Here is a 16,211-nt window from a genome sequence, read left to right as displayed (position 1 = left end):
TTCATTCAGTTGTAAATGAGAACTAGTTTAAATTTTTATTTTGGAAAAATTTCCAGTAAAGCTCTAAAATTTTATAGATGACTCATGGGGGTGAAAATTAAAAAATTAAGCATCTTTATTAGCTACCAAACATATTTCTTCTAAAAAATCATTTAAAAACAAAATAGTTTGAAAAAACAAGAGAACACTACTCATAACACAATAGGGGAAACCATTCTTGAGCAGTTAAAAGGATTGTAAGAGAGTTAATAGTCCTATGCTGCATTTGTTACAAACTATGACATTGTTGGATAATATAATTAATCGTGGGTTTCTTATCAGCAGAAAACAAAGAGGCAGTGTTTTGCTATGTTGCTAGAACTCTTCAAAAATGTACATGGGTGTGTGTCGGATCCTCCAAAAGTAGTGCATTTTTGGAGGATCTGATACAAGTACAACAACATATTTTGAGAGTCCGCACAACGTAGGACTACTCCTATACTCTCATACCAGATCAATCTGCCCACTCTCCACAAGTGGCTTTATAGACTTGTAAGGAAGAGCATACAAATCATTGGCTTCAATGTTCACTGGTTCTTCCCCACTATCATCAAGGAAAATTAATGGAAGTCAAGAATAGAAAATAATCATGCAGGATTCCCAAGAAAAATGACAATAAATAAAGAAGATTACCTGTCATCAAGCTGAAAAGATCCTAAAAATTTCTTGCTTCTGCAGATAACAAATTGATCTAGCTGCGGCTCAGGAACTAAAACGCATACAAGAAGAGAAACTATTGTTTCAGTACCAATGTAAATCCGAAAGTCATTAAATTTGAGATGTCTAAAATGCGAAAAAAAAAGAAACAAACAGATACTATGAGTGCAAGACAATTTAAATTGCTACATTGTGTTTGAAGACAATTCAAATCACTTAGCAACAAACTTTTATTATTTTAAGATGCTTTTGATTAAGTTATAACCATTAATCTCGGATTCCAGAAACTCTTTTTAGCTCTAAAACGACACAGATAAAGAGAAACACACACAGAAATGGATAAACAAGCAGACAGAGGAAGGGACTTGAACAAATTTCAACTCAATCACTTGTACAGAGTATGGCAAGCTTACCCATGTCATCTGCCAAACTTAGTGAAGATTGCTTCAAGTGGGACTTGAAGCCATGAGGCAACTTTGAGAGAACAGATTGATCTAGATGTTGCTCCATGTCGTCAATACACCTAATCATCCCAGGTAATTAACATTATAAAACTTGGTAAGCATTAAACACTTCGAATTAAGAGAAACAACTTTACCTTTCAGCAAATTTCTGTTCTTGTTTAGATAGACGATTCCATAAGCCAGTATTTTTTTGTATGTGAAATGCATAATTTTCGATCTGCAGTCAAACATAAATTATGAAATGAATGAAGATGGGATAAGCTGCAGGGACATACTAAGAGATGAGATCCTATGACATTCAAACAGATCATGCATTAAAGACACTACCAGTAACTTAAAGAACTATAGCTCTTTCCAGATATGAATTTCACCTGGATCAAAGACAGAATACAACAACAACAACAACAACAACAACAACCCAGTGAAATCCCACAACGTGGGGTCTGGGGAGGGTAGAGTTTACGCAGAATTCAAGGCTACCTTTTGGAGACGGGTTCTTAAATATGATCTTAATAGAAACAGAGTTCTATCAAGGTCCATCTGGTAAAGAGATAAAGTGAGCGGATCAACACCATTTTTTAAAAATTCCTCTACTGTTTCTTCCTGAAGAGCAAAGATTAAGTGGCATCAGCATGCAATACATTGTAAACCATGAAATTGCATAAAGTAATAATGAGTAGCATAAGTCGAGGAATAAAAGAAAAAATTAGACTCATATAAATGAACAATACAAAACATGAAAATGGAACTTTTGGCATCATGAAATGAAATGTAGATTTGGCGTGTCAGAGGAGTTTCCCATTCCTCTTTATTAAATATGACAATTAACAGATGTTGTACACCAACATTGAAGATATGGATTAAAGTCCATTAAGTAGCAGCAACAACACACGTTATGATAAACTTTGTTTGGATGAGAGCACAACAGCTTTTCATTCAGATAGCACACAGTTTTAGCTTTCAACTAATAACTTCATTTGTGATTTACCAAACAAAGCTGTGTCCTTTAACATAGAATCTCATTGAAGTCATGCCTCCTACAGGAATATTAACAGCTAACACTTCACCTAATAGCAGACAAAGTGCACAAAGATGCTAGAATTAAATTCTGTCAAGCAATAATTGAATAAATTGTCCAGTTTATTTTTTCTGCCAGAAATAAGTTTGTCTATCTAAAAGTTTAATCTCATCCTCTTAAACAGAACTGGAAGCTTCTGTTGAATCCTGCTAGAGTCTGGGATAAAACAATTTTTTTCGTTTTTCTGTAGTATAGACCCTTTATAAACAAACTTCTAAAAGTATGACAACAACTAGTAATTCTCAACCTGCTGAGCCATATATCCACCACATAATGCCAAACAAAGTACAAGTTTTAACGCAAAACAAATATTAAAACAGAAAGGAATTCTAATAGAGCATAAGGTGAAAGCCAAAGTTTATACAATAAACAGACGAATATCCCAGGTACAAATTTAAGAGGCCAAAATGTGAAATGTAGATACCATCAATTGAATTTGTTCTCTGGATCTTTGAACCAAAGCAGTCCCATGTTGAAGAATTTCAGGAGCAGCCTTTTCATTCCGCCATGCTCGTTTTAAGAGCTCCGCATCAGTCGTTGAAAGTAAAGATTCATAATCATCGTCCGTCCCAGCTGAATATCCAGATGCATCACCTGAATCCATTGTCAACCCAATACTCTCTCTCTCTCTCTCTTCTTCCTCGCCAAAGATTGAAGCTTTTTCTCAAGTAGAACAAATCTTGAGAGCTCAAACTACAATCAGAAAACGACAAAAAATTTAGATATTAGAAATAGTAACAGCACAATCAGTGTCTTTTCATTCTCTCCATCACATTAAGGTTCAACACAAAAAATTCAAAAAAACATTAGCTAAAAATATTATAAGATGAGCATTTTCACAGTAAAATATCATGATGAAACACAGAGGCGTCGAAGTAGGACTTTTGTCCAGAATACACCATAACTGAAACATAGAATGTGCTCCATTTCAGAAACTTTTAGTGGAAACCTGAAGCTACCTACACATCCAAACATTATTCCAGAAAACACATCTCGTAAAAGAAAAACACTCATCTCAAAGGTTGCCCCGCAAGGGGTAAACAACTAGCAATAGGAAATATCAAAAAGTTACAACAACAACAAAAAGCTATAATACAAGATTCTAAATAGAGATTTGATACGTATAAAATATAGCAGAATATTACAAAAAAGGTTAGAAATTTAACAATTTATATTGTTAGGCTTTCCCCTCTTGTAATTCTCCACTAATGTAGGTCACTTGGTCTAGGATCAAAATAGGGGTTTATTAAGAATGTAATGTAGGCTTCGAGCATGGTAGGATAAATATGGATAAAAGTAACTCAAAATTCCCTTAAGAACCAGAAATACTTGAACTAGTAAGACCTTTCCATTATCATCCAACGCTCGATAAACATTGTTGTCTTGCAAAGGACAATTAACAAACAATTGACATGTCCCACTTTATATTTCAAAATAGCGCTAACACAATGTATTCATCCTCCAGGAAGCTCTTCAGAAACACACTTCAAACACCAGAGATAGTCACTTATCCACGACAGTGTGGCAATCGTACTTCGTTCAGCAATGCATTTTCCAATCACAACCCTAGCCTAGTTATAAGTTGATATCAGCCAAAGGATTGTTTGCTTCACTTAGGGAAAACTTTCATCTCAACTGTACAGACAAAATACTCTACAAACCTGCCTAGACCATCACACACTTGCTATGTAGCACATTTTCCACTGAGGTGATCCATCAAACACCTTATGTGCATGACATAGCAAAGTATAGTTTGCAACTTAAAATTGTCATGAATCTCTCAATTTTGTAGGGAATTATAATTCAATAACAACAATTGCAATAACATTCAACAATTCTCAAAGAACAATTAGACCATGACAACAAAAAATCACAACGAAGTAAGATCTATTCAGGGGGGCTATGGGAACTAGAGAGAGAGAGAATTTCAAGAGAGAGAGAGAGAGGAGACTCTTACCTGAACACAGCGAGCAATGGTGTATGAGAGCAGATGCGAGCTCACCTGAGTGAAAATCACAAATTTGATCTCATACGTGTGAAAGAGAGATATTTTTGAGTTTAAAAATCCAATACATAGAAGGAAACACAAATTTAATTCAATAGATGAAAGTATATTTTAAAACTATTTCTAATAAAGTTATTTTACACCAATTTTATAGTGTTAAAGTATATCATATTTCTATTAGAAATGATTAAAAAAAAAATATTTCACTTCCACCTTTTGGTCAAACAATATCCTTAATTTATTGAAAATGATTCAAAAATATCTGTTCATATTCACCTTTTGATCTAAAAATACTCTCTACCTTTATTTTTGGTTCAAAGATACCCCTCCTTCTATCTTTTGGTCTAAATTACTCCCAAACCAAATTTAATTGAATTGAATTCTTTACAATTTTTTTGATCTAATAGTTGGGGTTTCACATATTGGCTCTTAATCTCCATGTCGTTATTTCAATTCGAACTTACAAGCATTATTAGAATCACAGTAAAAATTTCTTGGAAAAGGAGAGCAACACTTGAGACAATTATTTCATTGATCACCATACCGTTAACAAAATTTTCAATCATAGGATATAAAAAAATCACACAACCCGTTGTATGATCAAAAATCGACATTCAGATATGCCATGTCGAAAAAGTAAATAACTTTGTAAAATTAATTAAACTACAAAATAGTTTTAAAAATATAGAATGTTATCAATATATTTACTAATTTGGTCTTGCAAATTAAACAATTAGATAAGGATGAGATTGAAGTCTATCTACCAAAATATGGTAAAAGATCATGAAGTGAATTTTGAGGATTTTGCTTTTATGGAAAAAAACTTAATTGTATTAATTGAGAGAAGACAAACTAATATGGTAATAATATTACAATAGTCTAAGTAAGAACTGCTGATATAATGTATATTAGATAAAATTAAGTCATATATCTTAAATAAAGAAAGGAAATTAATATCTTAGCTAATTTGACTAATACATTGTGATTAATTGTGTGTATTTGTTATACTATTGCATGATCCTTTATACTTTATATTCAATAAAAATAAAGATTTTATCTTATCAGGATTTAAAGAACTTTACACTATTTTATGTGTGTTATATATCGATTATATTCACGGTATAGTTATTTGTTATTAATTTTTATTTTACTTGCTATATAATATACAATATATACAACTGTTTTAGAGAACATGTTAATATATAAAACTTAATTTTGAATAATGATAATTGATATCAAACGAGTAATATATATATAACACCAATTATAGTAACAAATTGATTATGTTGAAAGTATAAACTTGGAAAGTTAACTCCACACCATAAAAATGATCAAGAAAAATGGATATAGACCCCAAATTAAGTAAGTTTATTTTTCCTAATTATCAAAATTAGGGGGATCTTTAATCTCTATATAAAGCTAATTACTAACTCAATATATAGGATAAAAAATCAACAAAAATCATACTAGTCATGGAAGACAAAAAACAGGTTGCTTGTGGCCAATTACCTCTTGTTCCTCCCAAATTAAAAACTAGTAAAAGAAACAAGTATGCAATTGCTTGTTCTTTTCTTGCTTCTTTGTTGTCCATCTTGCTTGGTTATGGTAAGAATTCTTTCTTCACTCGTTTGATTTATATATTAGTTATAATGTAATTTTGGATGTATTTGCTGCATAAATTTAGATAGAGAAAGTATTCGATAAGGCTCATATATATGTATATATTTATATAATGTGAGAATCTGGCAAACAAATATAACAAAAAAACAAAATAAATATGCATTTCAAATTATTTATCGCTGGTTTAAAAAATATTTGGTTATATTGAAAAACGAGTATTTAAATTTGAAATTGAACAAAAAGAATATTTGAGTCTCAAAAATGTTTTTGGACATATTAAAGAAAAAAAATTAAATTTATTAGTAATAATAATAATAATTTATTTCGGTCTAAATTGCATACTTGCTTCAGGCATAAGTCGTCGCGGTGGCTATTGGGAAGAGACAATCAGTGTGGAATGTCACTCGTACAATTTATTTGCCTCATTTTTGATAAAAAGGTAAATTTTATTTTCTTATTTTTAAGAAATTTATTTTTCTAAAAAATAATAATTTATTTTTTAAAAAAAGATTGACGAACCAAACAAATTTTTAAAACCCCCGCCGCCAAAAGGCTAGGGCAACTGTTGAATGAAGAATAATCTTAATAACTCCGTTGAATGATTGTTATTAAAATTCGATTAATCTCCTTCCTCATATTCAGTGGCGGACCCACCTTATGTCGAGGGGTTCATCCGAACCCCCTTCGGCGGAAAATTATACTATTTATGCATGATTAAAATAATTTTTTATGTATATAAAGTAGATGTCGACCCCCTTCGACTAGCTCGTGTGTCTACTTATTTAAATTTTGAACCCCCATATTTAAAATTCTGGGTCCGCCACTGCTCATATTCACGACTTTAGATATAGGTGTGATGAGTGGAGCCATCATCTACATCAAGAAAGACCTCAAGATTAATGATGTACAAGTGGAGATTCTAGTAGGAATCCTCAATCTCTATTCTCTCCTTGGATCCGCCGGACTTCCGATTGGATAGGCCGCCGGAACACTATAGTGGTGGCGGCGTTAATCTTCTTTGTAGGGGCACTCTTGATGGGTTTCGCTACTAACTATGCATTTCTCATGTTTGACCATTTCATCGCCGGCACTGGAGTCGGATACGGTCTCGTGATTTCTCACTTCTTTTCCTGAAGTGTTTATTAACGGAGGTACGTGCATGCTCGGAAGCTCTTGTATGGAAAGAACTATTCATTTCTCCCACACAATCCATCAAACAAATAGTGCTCACTGGTATTGGTATACATTTTTTCCAACAAGCAAGTGGAATTGACTCTGTTGTTTTGTATAGTCCAACGATTTTCGAAAGAGCTGGGATTAAATCGGACCACGATAGGTTACTAGCTACAGTAGCAATGGGATGTGTTAAGACAATTTTTATATTAGTAGCTACATTTTTACTTGACCGAGTTGGTCGAAGGCCCTTGTTGTTAACAAGTTTTGGTGGAATGACAATTTCATTAATATTCCTCTCTATTGGCCTTACAGTTATTGATCACTCAAATGGTAAAGTAACTTGGGCCGTAGCACTTTGTGTCGTTCTATGTAGCACTTTTTTCAATCGGGGCGGGTATATGGTTCAGAGGTTTTTCCATTGAGACTAAGGGCAACAGGGTGAATAGTGGTATAATATCGATGACATTTTTGTCGTTAGAAAAGGCAATATCAATAGAAGGAGCGTTCTTTATGTACGCGGGAATTGCAGGGATGGCTTGGATTTTCTTCTTTACATTGATGCCGGAAACACAAGGGAATACGTTAGAGGAAACTGTGGCATTGTTTGGAACGTTTTATAAGTGGAGATCAACATCGCGCCAGCTCAAGGGAAAGAAGATGTCTGAGATGAATAACAATGCTCAAATTCAGATGGCTAATGTTTGTTGTTGTTGCTAGTTGAAAATCAAAAGACAAAAGGAAAGAATTTGGGATGTTGTTGTTTCAACATTTTTACTTTTTTTCCCCTCGAATATGTTAAGAGATATTCAAACTCGTAATAATACAATTTCAAATTGTTGATTTTTTAAGTCGTTTTGATAGGAACTTAATACTTTTTGGAGATTGATTTAGAATTTAAATTCAGATTTCTTAAATAAGTAGGCTAAGCTTAATTAGACCCAATTGATCTTTTGTAAATTTCTAAATGTTAAATATCACAAGTTCAATCCATTTTTATCAAAGCATGGCATTAGATTTTCAAAATCTTCGCATAGGACCTTTGGAAGAATGGTGATATTGATATACATTAAATTCATTCAAGTGATAATCCAATAAATTTATTAACCAGATTTTCACTAATTTCAACTTTTGAAAAGATGGTAAACAAAAATGGAATGTGAAGATTTAAACAACCAAATCGTTGAATATCACCAGAAGAAATAAAATATGCGTAGTACTTTTTTTTCTTAACTAAGATATTTTCCTTTCAATTTTCCTAACAACGCAACTAGCAATGTGTACCCTTTTTTTCCTTAATTAGGTAAGTATATTCTTTTTTCTTCACAAGAAAAAAAAATTCACTGAATTTTTCCTAGTAAAATTTTAATGAAGCGCAATATCTATAAATGAGCATTCAGGGGTAGGGGAGTTATAAATACACCATACTGTGGATCTCCATTACATATTTTTTTGGATAACTTTGAAATCAAACAAATAACTTACAAGTAGCTCAAAAGAAATTGTGTCATCATTGACTATGTATATGTCCAGATTCGTTTTGTGGATACTGTGTGAAAAGAAATATCTATATTCAGCTATCAATGTATTATAGTAACCATTTTAAAGAGTCTTTATTTTAATCGTTACTAGCCGTTATCAAAATTATGCAATATTTATCCAACCATGATTAATTTGGATAGCCTTGAGTATAATTAAAATGTCTTTATCATGCCTTCATGCCTTTATTCTTTGGCCTCTTCACTCCCATATAGACGTTGGAGACAAACATTTCAGCCATTGAAATCAGTGATTACATTATTTGTATATATCCTACGTATATTTTGTAATGTTGGGTTTTCTTTAATTTCTTATTGAATCGTTATTAGGTTCTATGCTCTTATTTTTATATTAAAAGAGTTTGTTGAATACTAGGGGATACACCTATACCGAGTGAAATATTCTTAAGGACAGTTTCTTTTGACATGCCTCAATCTATATAAGAATTTTCTTCGTACAAGTGTTCGTGATGAAGTATTTTTCGTAACATTTCCAACAGTTTACATGCAAAAGAAAACAATAGTAGCTTCCTCAAGCTTGCAATCAAATAGGCATCTTGCAAGTAGCTCAAGCAGGTAATTGCAAGTAGATCAAACAGATAACTTATCAGCAACTTCTGAAAAACCTCACAACAATTTTATGAAAAACCGTACAACAATTTTATGAAAAACGTACAACAACTTTCTAAAAAGACTCGCAACAACTTCTTTTCTTCTATAAATTCATTTCATTTGTATATCAGTTCTAAGTTAAACACTATATAAATATCTTTGTTCTCTGATAGAGCTTTTGTTTTATTTATTATATTTTTGGCATTTTTCCACCATTTTTTTTACTAACTAGTACCTAACTTTTTGTTATATTTCATTCGACTTAACACATGAGATGTCCCATCTTTTTTCATATTCACACGAAACCATAGACACATGTGACTAGAAGTCTAGAACATGAGATGTAACATTCTTGTTTATATATTTTTTAAAAATCTAATATTAATTAATTTTCTGCGAAAGAAATATGGAGGTGAGTTATGCAGGTATCAAATTCTGCATAAGTAATACTGTGTTTGGTATTTGGTTAGGAGGTAAGTTATTCATATATATACGATATTTGGTTTTCAATTTAGAAATGTTCATATTTAGAAATCTGCATAACTAAGACATAAGTTATCAGAGAATCTATGATTATTTATGCAAGATAAAATATGGAATAAGTAGAACATGAATAACTAAATTCGGCATAACTAATAACGATATAAAATAATACTACATAGATTTCCTCATAATTAATTCTTACATTATTAATATACTTGCATAACTCTAACCGGCCACCAAATGACCCCTTAATGTATACTAACTAATTAAGCCCCTCTCTTAGTTATGTAAATACTTTGAGAATTTTGATCTCATGGGTCCATGGGGTCCTAATTTCTTGAGAGGATGACTATATAAATAGGTATAACATCTTTGGATCTCACAATGACTTGGAAACCAATCTAGTTTCATTCACATAAAATATGGTCACATTTAGCTTCCAACTAGTATTTTCAATATCAGCAAATCTCGTATTTGTTGTAGCAGCTAGAAATCACCCAACATGTCTACATCATTTCTTCTACCACCCAATGTTTGTACATTATTACAATATCATCTTCATCTATTATTCAATTCACCGCCTTTGTCATCATTACCACCAGTACTACAACCACGTGTTCATAAGTTATTGCCCCCGACAAAACCATTATTATCCTCCTCATCACCACTACCTTCATATGTGCTCGAATCTTCACCCTTGCAACCATTGATTCGACTACCTTCATCGCGTCTCTTGCAACATGTACCTTCATATGATTTGGAAATTTCTTTGTTGCAATACTTGACGGTAAAATTGTTTCTTTTGAAAATTTTGTTGCTTTTTGTAGCCATGATTGATATATGTGATGGATTTGAGTAGGACACTATTTTCTTTTCTCTTAGTCAAGTTGTAGGATTTTCTCTTTTAAACCGGGAAGACCCTCATACTTGTGTTAAAATGGTCGAATGAGAAAAGGATTTAAGATGTGTTTTATTGAGTTTTAAGTGTTCAATTGATAAAGTCATGAGTAAAAGGATTCACTTGACAATCTGAGTCAAGTGCAAGGACTTCTTTGTCATTCTGCCTTTATAATTCGAAAGGATCAAGAGGAAGTGCAAGTTTTAATTACGAGACCAAACTTGGTGTTCTTCAACGATTACCAAGTTCCAATAGACGAGAATTACATAGTTTTTAGCTATACGAGTAGAATTACCAAAACAACAAGCATTACCCATTGGCTAACGAAAATTGTAGAACTTTATAACTAACAATAGTATTCCAGCTCCAGATATAAGAAAAATAAAATTGTGTCAAATAAAGGATACAACAACTGTAGCATGTAACATACTCCATGAAGAGCACTGGATTTGCAAGCTAGGAGAAAGAACAACTTCTAACAGAGTTGCATCAATGTAACTGGAACAGTAAAAACTTGTGAAAAAGGGTTAAGGCAAGTGGATTAAAGCCAATTAAGTTCCTTCCCTTTTGTTGGTTTTTTTAAAAGAGAGAAGTATCAAAAACACTCCCGAACTTGGCGTGAATTATTGGTTTCGTTCTTGAACTATTGACATGATTAAAAACACCCCTTAATTTGATGAACTAAGTTTAAATACACCCGTTCCATTTCATACACAAAAATGTGTCATTCACGCGCTACACGTGGATTTTTTTTAACTAATATGGCATACATATATATATATATATATATATATATATATATAATTAAAAAATAAAAATAAAGGAATTTTATTATTTCTTTAAATAAAAAGATAAATTAACATAAAGAAATAGAGAAAGGGTTTTGTTATTCTAAAGTTCAACAACGAGTTTTTAGGGCTTTGTTTGGTTCCATATTTTTCTCATCTTGTTAAGCATCATCTTCAAGGTTAATATCTTCTTCGATTTGTGTTTGCAACAAGCTCGAGCATTCAACTATAAGAAATTAAATGACGAAACATTAGTGACCAAATTTAATACATAAAATAAATCCGACAAAAAAACTAGTTCATACCTTATAGTTTTTACAACCCCAAATCTTCTTTCGGGATTGTCATTCGACCATGAAATTCTTAATGTTGTCGGAAGTCGACATAAACGAAAAACAGTCATGAACACAATAAGAGGAGAAAGAATATTATAGCAATGAAATTAAGCAATTAAAAAAGAGAATGAAAAAAAAAATGAATCTTGTTTGGAGGTCTGTGTTAATGGAGGAGAAGTTAAATAGGAAGAAGAGGGGCAGTAGCCGTTGCTAATAAAAAATTGAAGGATTTTTTTTAAAAAAACAATAAGGTTGATATGACTTTTTTTTACGTTTTCACCCGCTTAAATAAATTGCAAGCACTTGTGTAACGACCTAGCCCGTCGTTACCTAAAAATATATGTGGTAAATGTATACGAATCTCATTCATCATAAGGTTAGGATCAATACCTTGGTATGTGAGTGTATTAGTTGTGAATTAAGGTCGTGCTATGCTCCTATCTCAAAGTTGAGTTGAAAGTGTCTTCCGATTTAGTTTTGGACTTGAGTTCAAACTAAGGTCTACTTCAAACGACCATATCTCTCAGCCTATAATGAATTAAGTGGCCTGTGACTATTAAATTAAAGGCCTATGGGTCTTCTTTTCAACGCCACTAAATTTTCCTCATTTAGAGTTCGGAGTAAAAAGTTATGCTTTTTTTATTAGGCATTGTCTGTGTTGAAGCCACTGTGATGGGACCGCCAGAGCGGGACTGTCACGCCCCGGGAGGGTACCCTAGACGTAACCGGCACCCGAAGGCCATTTCTGACCTCCGAGCGAACCACCTGGTCCAGTCACTCATTCATTCAATCACCTTCTCTTAGCGGGAACTCAATTAATGAAATACTATTCGCAATATGAGGGTCGAAGGCTAAACATTCATCAACTCAACAACAAAAATAATAAGACTCCTCGAATTAACCGTTCAACCTCCCCATACTCCAGTCTATGAAGCCTCTATCTAAGTCTAAAAGGTGCCAATGACAAGTCCATGGCTACCAACAATCAAAATAAAAGAAATGACAACAAGACTGTACAAGAAGGCTCAATATCCTCCGGAAACTAGGAGGACTCACCAACTAGCTGGGAGTGTAAGTAGATCTTCAACGGAGCGCCGGTTGATGATCTCTGGTATCTGTCACTGCATCATAAAACGATGCAGGCCAAATGGCGTCAGTACATGGAATGTACGAGTATGTAAAATGGTCGGAGGAAACAACATCAAGAAAGCATCAATATCAACTCAGGATCTTAACTCATATTTATATACATAACAACTCACTCAAATGTCCTAAGTCCAACAAGAATAGTTTAGACAGGATTAACTCGTAAGCCACTTAACTCAACTGACTCAGAGCACTATCAAGGCCTAAATGGGAGTTTCTCTTAACCGACAACCCTCACCTATGAGCCGGTGATAGTACAACAATCAGACGTTGTTGCCACGTCCGTCCATACCTTGCCAGGGCATGAACGCCTCCCTAATCATGGATACCATCGATTAGTCAAGTCCTATCATTTCAGGACAATAAAAATGGGAAACATCCGACTTTAACGGTTCGATCCCATGGGAAGCATCCGACTTTAACGGTTCTATCCCTACCTACGTTGGCGGCGTAGTTTCTGGGGTTCGAGTATGGACTATACTCTTACTCGCTTCGGTGATCGATACTCCTTCCATGACTCTATGCTCATAAGACTCCCTCAAATCATCTCAAACAAGCCCTCACGGCTAGTTTCATGTGGAACATTTCCCACTCATCAACTCTATCCTCATTCTTAACTCAATTTAAGTCATAATGTCAAGTCTCATTTAGGACCTTGTCCACTGGTCAATTTTATCCTCCAATTAACTTAATCAAGCCTCAATTAGGTAAGCATTTATGACATCTCTTCAAGACTCATCACAACTCTATAACTTTAACTCAACAATTCAAGTAGAATGACACATTTAAGGAAAAATGATTTAAGCAACATAATCACTTGGCTAAAGAGATCAACAAAATATAATAACAAGTCATCTCCATCAACTCATACTAACATGAAGGTTTTAGGAATTTCTTAGCTCAACAACATCAAAACATATGGCATTAAATAAATAGGGGACAAAACTCATTCAAACATGAACCATACCAAGAAACTACATTTTTCATGGACATCTAACCTCTAAGCAAGAGTAGGGCACATGGGTGGACTTAGCCCATGTTTTGGATATCCTTACATACCTTAGTGAAGACTTGAAGAAAACCTTGTGGTTGGGTCTTCAATGGAAAACTCAAACCTTGAAGCTCTTGGAACTCTTCTTATTGGAGAAAGATTTGGAGAGAAAGAAGAAGAGAGGGAGAGAGAAGAGGTTTCTAGGGCTTTTAGAGAGAGAGTGGGGGCTGAAGAAATGATCCCAAAATAGTCTAGGGTGATACATATATAATTTGGGGCAATTCCCAAATTGCCCCTTCTCAAAAGTTCTGAACATAGGCTAAACAATGCACCTGGCGCGATAGTGGCGCGTCGCGCCATTGCAGCGCCAGGCTGAATGCGCCTAAAACCTGCACACCTCGTAGTGGCGCGCCGCGCCAGAGACCAAACTACTGAGGCATATTTCTGGCGCGATAGTGGCGCGTCGCGCCCTTACAGCGCCAAGGCCAAATTTTCTAGGTTCTGGAAATTTGGCCTGAAAAACCCTGCACAACTTTTAGTGGCGCGTCGCGCCAAGGACCAAACTACTGAGGCATATTTCTGGTGCGATAGTGGCGCGTCGCGCCCTTACAGCGCCAAGGCCATTTCCCCAGCAGTTGCAACTCAGGCCAAAAATGAAATTTCCTGACGTGCTAGTTCATCTTAGGATCAACATATCTTTTGACTCCGAACTCCAAAATTTACGTTCTTGGTGGCGTTGGAAAGAAGACTCGACGACCTTTAATTTGATAGGTCGTGGGCCACCCAGATTGACATCCTTCAAAAGATAGGGTCGTTAAAAGTCGACCCTTATACGAACTCATCCTAAACTTAGCCATGATGGATCTTTTGGACTTAGCTCGGTCCTAGGGGTCTTTGGTGACCCCACATCACCTCTAACACTGCTCAGTCCCTCAGAGACTCATCTTAACTCACGAATATACTTCAAGATACTCGGGTTCGACCCCTCCCGAACACAAGAAGGGTCCGAATCTTTGGGAAAAATTTTGAGGGGTGTTACAGGGACCATCCCGCTGTGGCGGGACAGAGGGAATTTAAAGTCAGAAAAAAAATCCCAAAATGGTTTATTTCATTCCCACCTAATTCTTAAAAGACCAAAAGCGACCTATGGCGAGTTTCTACTGGTTCCCACGTCAATTTGCGCTAAAGGTAAGTAATTTACTCCCTAAACTTGTAATTCAATTCCTAGAACACGCAATTGTTGGCGGATAATCATTGAGGGAGGGTTTTGTCTTGAAACTAATGGTAGGAAAACCCTAGTTTGGGTGGAAAATTTATGAGTTTGGCCTAGGATTTGGGATTTGCATATATTCTAGAAATATTTAGGCCATTTGTGATTAATTTTGTATTATACTATTATTTTAGACCAAGAACAAGTTAAAGTTACACTAAAGGAGTCAAAGTTTGCGATCAGACTTCTGCAGCAGTTGCTTGGCGCCCAGGTATGCTAGGTTTCTCAATTAAGTAGTTATAAACATGTTCCCATTACATAATGTATTGTAGATTGATAGGAGATTTCATGTTTAGGCCTTCGAACACGGAGTCTGTATGGCTGAATGTGTTGTTATTATTTTTTATGATAAGAATATACTATGTGGGTTATGATTATGCTATGATTAGTCATGATAGTCTAGTTCTTGATTGTTAACCTTAATACTTCTTGTTAATATGGTTGATGGTCCTTGTAAAGTTAATTTGTAAGAAAATTGCTAGGTTAGAGTGAGATTCTGAGACTTGTGATAATCAAGGAGGGGTCCAGTATAGGGCTATTGATCTATATATATATATATGTGTATGTGTGTGTTCGTAGTGACAATTCCATGTGAAATGGTTGAGTAATGTGCGTTCATGCAATAAGATGAAATAAAACTAATGAAATGACTATTTGTGAACAATTACATATAATGAGTCTGATTACTTGATTGTGCAAGTTGTGAACTATTCATTGTGGACTATGATTATGCATTGTTATAGTGATATTAGATAGGGTGTCGCATTCCGACATATATATTGGATCGGATGTCGCATTTCAACACATATATTGGATCGGGTGTCACATTCTGACATATACTAAATATTGAATCGGGTGTCACGCCGATACACTAATAGTTTGGGTATGGGTTCCATGAGAGAACCATTGTGTAGCTATCATCTGTATATTAATCATGACTATATGTGTAATGATAGAGAAACTGACTTGATGATAATTGAGCATGCCTATTCTGTGTAATAATTGATATGAAAGGACCGAAGGTCCAAGTGTAAACATGTTAAAAGTTGTAATTGAGATTTACACGATGAAACTATATATTGCTCTTAAAATGATAAATTGGTAATGTGTTTCT

General features: G+C 34.3%; 1 protein-coding gene and 1 pseudogene across 1 annotated transcript; one reads left to right on the top strand and one right to left on the bottom strand.

Moving 5' to 3' along the window:
• Positions 1-171: 171 nt before the first annotated feature.
• On the bottom strand, positions 172-4,315 carry LOC129904471 (DNA replication complex GINS protein SLD5). Its single transcript, XM_055980038.1, has 7 exons — positions 4,196-4,315; positions 2,663-2,931; positions 1,641-1,763; positions 1,295-1,377; positions 1,110-1,219; positions 673-748; positions 172-583 (listed from the first exon to the last, which is right to left on the bottom strand). Exons 2-7 carry the CDS (start codon positions 2,840-2,842, stop codon positions 484-486), a joined length of 672 nt encoding a protein of 223 aa, XP_055836013.1. The 5' UTR covers positions 2,843-2,931; positions 4,196-4,315; the 3' UTR covers positions 172-483.
• Positions 4,316-6,898: 2,583 nt separating this feature from the next.
• LOC129903741 (polyol transporter 5-like) lies at positions 6,899-7,756 on the top strand (annotated as a pseudogene).
• Positions 7,757-16,211: the final 8,455 nt, after the last annotated feature.

Source organism: Solanum dulcamara, chromosome 9, assembly GCF_947179165.1.
Source record: "Solanum dulcamara chromosome 9, daSolDulc1.2, whole genome shotgun sequence".
Classification (NCBI taxonomy): Eukaryota; Viridiplantae; Streptophyta; class Magnoliopsida; order Solanales; family Solanaceae; genus Solanum; species Solanum dulcamara.
This window is presented reverse-complemented; position numbering and strand designations above follow the sequence as displayed.

Coding starts and splice junctions, on each gene's coding strand:
- LOC129904471 (XM_055980038.1), bottom strand. CDS start 2,842: ATGGATTCAGGTGATGCATCTGGATATTCAGCTGGGACGGACGATGAT. Junction 1,378..1,640: donor TAAGAACCCGTCTCCAAAAG/GTAGCCTTGAAT, acceptor GTTTGACTGCAG/ATCGAAAATTATGCATTTCA. Junction 749..1,109: donor AAGTTTGGCAGATGACATGG/GTAAGCTTGCCA, acceptor TATGCGTTTTAG/TTCCTGAGCCGCAGCTAGAT.